The sequence below is a fragment of the Stigmatopora argus genome, chromosome 11, assembly GCF_051989625.1.
Source record: "Stigmatopora argus isolate UIUO_Sarg chromosome 11, RoL_Sarg_1.0, whole genome shotgun sequence".
In the NCBI taxonomy this organism is placed as follows: Eukaryota; Metazoa; Chordata; class Actinopteri; order Syngnathiformes; family Syngnathidae; genus Stigmatopora; species Stigmatopora argus.
In genome coordinates, this window is record NC_135397.1 from 12,379,625 (window position 1) to 12,386,038 (window position 6,414).

The 6,414-nt window shown below is 39.2% G+C and overlaps 1 protein-coding gene across 1 annotated transcript in view; it reads right to left on the reverse strand.

Annotated features, from left to right (window-relative positions):
- Positions 1-3,142, reverse strand: part of LOC144084722 (A-type potassium channel modulatory protein KCNIP2) — an 89,341-nt gene extending 86,199 nt beyond the window's left edge. The window contains exon 1 of the mRNA XM_077613420.1: positions 2,820-3,142. Coding sequence (XP_077469546.1) covers positions 2,820-2,889 — 70 coding nt within the window. The 5' untranslated portion in view covers positions 2,890-3,142. The remainder of the gene's footprint in view (positions 1-2,819) is intronic.
- Between the last annotated feature and the right edge of the window lie 3,272 nt (positions 3,143-6,414).

Genomic DNA, 6,414 nt, shown 5'->3' on the forward strand with positions numbered 1-6,414 from the left:
CGACATTTTCCCTGTGGATCTAGGGAGAGCACAGCTGCCGAGGACGGCATGAATCCCTCTGCAATGCCAGAGGTGCATTCAGGCATGATGTGGAAATGCTACTGAGACAGCTGTCACGCAACTGTGCACATATTAGACAGTGAGGCTGTGAGCCACGACCTCAAGAGCCTGCATCGATGGAAAATGTCCCTGGAGAGAGATCTCTCCTCACTGGGAAAGCACAGGTAAGTGCACACGGTAGACAATTAAGTGAGTGAGGAAATGGCAAAATGGGATTCCTCATCCTACAAAGACTTTTGCTTCAGTTTTACATACAGTCAAATACACAAGTGTACATAGATGCATCTCACTAAAAGACAACTTATATTTGTCATAGGAATTATGGAATTATGGTCTCATGCTTTAAACTTAAAGTGCCAGATGAAAAGATGACAATGATAGCAGTTGTCAGGAGCAGCTCGTTTGTCCCTCCTGGCTTGCCGTTAGGTTCGAGCAGCTGCGAGTGATTCATGATTACTTCCGTATGTGTGTATTTAAACACGACTTAATTGGTATTCATTGTCGGATTGTACTGTGTGATACTGCATACATTGCTGCAAAGGTACTGTTCTCCATGCTCCGGTTTTGTTTCGTTCTGGATGCACAAGTCCCTGTTATTTTGTAAGGCTTTCTGAGTTATTAAAGTTGTTATCATGAGCACATTTCGCCCCGTCCTCTCCTGCTTCCCCGCTACTGGGTCCAAATCCCTCTGACCGTGCCACGACGTCTCGGCGCGATCATTACAGCAGTGATGCCGAAAGATCCTTCCACTTAATGATCCAGGGATCATTCTTCTGTTTGCACAAGTGTAGTGATAAATGATCAGGTGTGCCGTGGGAAAGTATTGAATTTCTCCTAATTGGTTCGAATACTTTTATTGATTTTCTATGAACAACGTGTTTTGGTTCATCCATCTCTGTCAATGACGTAAAGCGACATGTAAAATAATGAAAAGCCCTTACAGCAAAGGTCAGAACATACAATTACGATGTGTACAGATAACGTATGTACATTGTATTCGTGTGTTTTCCCAATCATACTATTGTGACATTTTGTTAGGTGGTACTGTATGTTATGAGATTTTCAACTGTACCAATGGCTAAGTAAACATTGTAAAATGCAATAGTAATCCAGTGTTCGAGTACTCTGACTACACTCTAGACCGGTCGCCAGTCAACTATAAGGCACACAGAGACAAACGACCATACGCAGTTAGAATCATACTGCCACCAGCAGGAATTGAGCCTGTGCCTCCACAGTCTACACCATCAGGCAGCTTCAATCCAATTTCAGAGGGAATAATGATTTTTGTTGCACAGAAACAAAGCTCCAGGAGATTAATGCACGACAAGCCAAAGCATAATAAACAATTCCCAGTATCTCCCGTTTTTGATCTCAGTGGAAACCAACGCCTTCCACCTCTCATCATTCCATAACTCAGCCTGGTCAGCAACAATCACATTTGAAATTTTCACAGCAGTCACCAACATTGCACAACCATGCACATGCAATATGGAAATGAAGAGATTCAATATGCTTTCAGGATTCCTTCACTTCAGTTTTGTTGCCTGTCAAGTTATCCAAGGGGCTTTAAGAACTAGGAAAGAGTATGGTAATTAAATTATTCATTCTCATTTGTGTTGAGATTTTCAATTGTGTAAACAAATCCTAATACTTACTGGTTGAACACGCTAAATATGTACTCAAATATATTCGTATATCTACAATCGTACCCCTTCTTACGAAAATACTTCGTTAAAGATGTCGTTTCATAACTTGTATTCTTAAAGAGTAGACATTTTACATTGAATTAGCATATACCGCTCCACATACTACCCCTAAACCATTTAATAAATATTCAAATAATATCGCAATTTTGTATGAAATATATATGCAAATTCATGTACGTGTGCAAAAAAGACTTCAAAGATTTGAAATGAAAATTATCAGATACATGAAGTGTATTTAAGTTTTGACTTTTTTTAAATCTTAAAACAAATGATTTCCCATTGAGGCTTTTCCGAACTTAAATATTTTTGTAAATAGAGGTACAGGTGCATATACAAATTCCTGAACCATGCTTATGAAGAAAAAGTGAAAAATATGTCAATAACCCTTTGTATTAAAAGTATATTACGATTGATGTTAGCTTCATTATTGAAATACAGTTGTTTTACATGAATTTCAAATGATGAAGCAATGTGATGTTCTTTATCCTGTGTTTAGACTGCTTTGTTAGTTTTCTTTTAGTCTGTGTACAAATCAGTTTTTGTCATATTACTTGGAATGGGTTGATCAGAAGATTTTTAACACCAATTACCTCTTAAATATTTTAGGTCGTTTTGCTAGAATAAAATATATATGTTCAAACTATTTTTTCTCAAAAGAAATGTAGTTTAATGGCCATCTCTCGTTTGTAATCCGGGATTTATTCTAAATCAGAGGTCAAAATGCTGGAGTCATCACACTTGACCTTCAGGTAAAGAACGCACAAGAGTATGCAATAAATGAAATATCCATATTTTAGGAATGTTTGAGAAGACGCACCAAGCACTTGAATGCTTGGGACAATTTAAAGCTCCGAACTCTTCATTTTGACTCAAAGATCGACAACATTTGTGACTAGTCGGCCACCACGTGTCGTTGATTTCACTAATGAACTTGCGCATTATAAAGATAATACAAATTAAAGCGCTTAAAGTGGAGGACCGACTGACAGCATATTAAATCTTGCACGGCACACAACACCCGGCGATGGCCCAAATGTTGATAGTACTCACCCGTCAGGGGGTCGTAAGATCCGTCCAGCTCCCGGGACTCAGTCAAGCTTTCACGGTTTTTGCTCTTCATTTTTTGTTGTTTTTGGGTCTTATCTCAAATGGTTGCTTCTTCTAGGAAGGCGATGGGTTCTCTGCGTCTATTAAAGAAATTTCGAGCACCTGTTAACTAGGCGGATTTGCCGTGCCATGGAGCTGTAAAACGGCAGGCGTAAATTCCCCCGGCGTCGCTCCTTCTCTCCGGCGTCCTGCTGCCGAGTGAACTCGCGTCTGCGTCCGCGCTCACGAGCCTGACGCGCGCGCACAGATCTGGACGCACGCGGCAGAGCGAGAGAGCGACTCCAATTGAGTCGGCGTCTGATTTTTTTTCATTTCATTTTTCATTTCATTTTCTGAACCGCTTCATCCTCATTAGGGTCGCGGGGGTGCTGGAGCCTATCCCAGCTGACTCCGGGCCAGAGGTGGGGGACACCCTGAATCGGTGACAAGCCGATTTTAGGGCACAAGGAGACGGACAACCATGCACACTCACATCCATACCTAGGGGCAATTTAGAGTGTCCAATAGGCCTACCATGCATGTTTTTGGAATGAGGGAGGAAACCGGAATACCCGGAGGAAACCCACGCAGGCCCGGGGAGAACATGCAAACTCCACACTAGTGGACTTGACCTTGATTTGAACCAAGGATTCCAGAGTTGCGAGACCAACACACTAACCACTCGCGTCACTGGCCCGCCCTGATTTTCTAGTTCAGGGGTGTCAGACTCGGGTTGGATCGCGGGCCGCGTTAACGTCAACTCGATTCCATGTGGGCCGGACCATTTTTTGATATAATATTTAGATTTTTTATTTATAAATGGATTGCAAGAACTGGATTAAAATCCCTGAATATTCAGTTTTTTATAAATCAAAAACAATGTTTATTTTAGCTTTTTTTTAATTTTTTTTAGATTTTACAAAATGATTTTTGAACTAAAAACAGAAAAAAAATGATTAAAAAATTAAAAATGTTGATTTAAAAGGGGGAAGTTCAGGAAATTTAATATACATCTATACTCTTCATTTTAATTTAATCCTAAAACAGAAAGTCGGGCCATACAAAATGATGCGGCCGGCCAGATTCGGCCCCCAGGCCACCACTTTGACACGTGTTCTAGGTAATCAGCTTACCGCCTACATCCAACAAACATGTATGGTCGGCTGGTTGAACACTCTAAATTGCCCGTAGTTATGATTGATTACGATTCAGGGTTCCCCCACGACCCTTGTGAGGATAAGCGGTTCAGAAAATAGATGAATGAATGAACGTAAACTTGTTAAAAACATGAACAATGATGTTGAGACTTGAGAAGTGATAATCAACACTTGTCCTAAGCCTACAAATATTAGTGCAGCACGACTTTAAAGTGCATTATAGTCAAGTTGGTAAATGTTTACATCTGTTTTTAGTTAGTTAGTTAGTTTGTTTGTTTTCTCATGAAAAGGAAACAAGGGCTGGGTGACAGCCTTAAAATTATTATTTGTGATAACGATATTCATGATGATATGGGAACAAAATTCTGAACAATATGATTGAAAATGGTATAAATGTGACCGTGAATGGTTGTCTTTCTCCTTGTGCCCTGCGATTGGCTGGCCGCCGATTCAGGGTGTTCCCTGTCTGGTGCCCATAGTCAGCTGCAATAGGCTGCAGCACCCCGCGCGGACCTTGTGAGGATAAACGGTTCAGAAAATGAATGAATTACATTTTTCTAACTGCTGATTAGGAATAACAGCACTTTTTTCCTTACAATATTTAAGACTGTCTGATTTTAGTCAGTAAAATAATGCCCAAATAATGTGCATGAGAATGACATCTTGACAATGCAGGGCTTCAAACTCAGACCAAAATAATTTCTGCCTATAACTCAAAGATTCAGAACTCACTTGTTCTCAGCTTGTGCCATTTTTATCGCACTTATTTTCAAAACGATTTCATGCATTTAGATTTTAAGCTGTATTTTTAAATGTCAAAGAAACCTGGAGACACTTGTTACTTGTTTGCAGCTCTTCAAAACATTTTTAAGGTTTATAGCCTGTAAATCGGCACCACGGGAGATTAAAAACAGCTCATTTTGAAAATGAAGTCATATTTGGTCATGAAGGTGCACAGCAAAGTAGGACTCACCTATTGAGCTGCCCCCTGGGGATGTACATCTCAGTTGCCTGGGTAGTAGTAATCAATCAGATTGGATGAAAAAAAAATGGCCCCATTTCCCCGATATCCTATGGTTGCCCCTGTGAGGATCTTTAAAGACGCAATTAAAGATCAGCAAGAAGACGCATGCTAACAAAAAATTCAAGAACATACATAACCATTTGACTGGTGTCCCTCGGTATTGAAATACATAGAACAATTTGGGGTAAGACCCTAGAGCCCTTAATTACAAGCCGCTATTGAATCGAATACTAACTACTAATATAATACTAATTATCATTTTTACCACAAACAGTGGACACAACAAGCCGTCATTTTGAAACAGACATGCTAACACTTGGAAGCACAGAATAAAAACATTATTAAAGTTCTGAACATATTCCTTATTTTTCACTACTTCTGATGAACAAATGGGCGACCAATACCGACAAAATATTTCACAGTGATGGTCCATTACACACTGATTGGATTCCTGTCTGAGCTGAATAAAATGAGACGAGTAGATCCAGATTCCAAATTAAGGTAACAGCCAGAATGAAAAAAAGGATTGCCGTTGGATCGATTTGCATTGGGTTGGAGCAGATTTCAGAATGTTTGCAGCAAATAAAAGGAGAATAAGTGAATCATTGACTGTGAATGCAAGTCACAGACACTCCCTTAAGAATTTAGATAGGTTACGGATTATTTCTAATCTGCTTCAATCAATAAATTTGCATTTGTATAAAAATGTTTTAAATATTGAAAGTCTAATCAGGAAAGACTGTAGGCCAATTTTCCCCACAAAACTTTATTGAAATGCACCCTTTTGGCTCTTTATGCACCATCAAGGTGAGTGATTTGCCCTTGAGACTAAACTATGAATATTAAGAGCAGAAATGGCTCCCAAGAGCCCTAAAGCAAAAGGTGCATGTTTTCGCATTTAAAGTGGGTCTTCAATAACCTCTGCCTTGATCAAGTACTGTACAGTGTAGCATTTAATGCCAATCGCCTTATATTTTGAGAGGTAAAGTTCTAACATTAAAACTATCAGATGGGACTTGACTCACTTTATTCTTTTGCACATATAAACAAGTAAACATTTTCACAAAATAGAGCGCGCCCGCCTATAAACGATACCACAACCCCCAAAAATAAGAAAAATAAATGCACTCATAAGGTGCATCAGTTTTGTCAGGCATAGAAAGATTTGATTGATCTAAAATCTCTTTTTTTGCTAAATTGATAAGAAAATGATCTTAAAAGAGAAAGAAAGAGAAAATAAAAAAATAAAACCAAAATTAAGATATCCACAAGGGGGCCGAAAAGTACTGTATTTTTGGACTATAAGTCGCACCAGCCAAATAATGCACGATAAAGAGGGAAAAAGTATATACAAGTCACACTGAGTTGCATTTTAGAG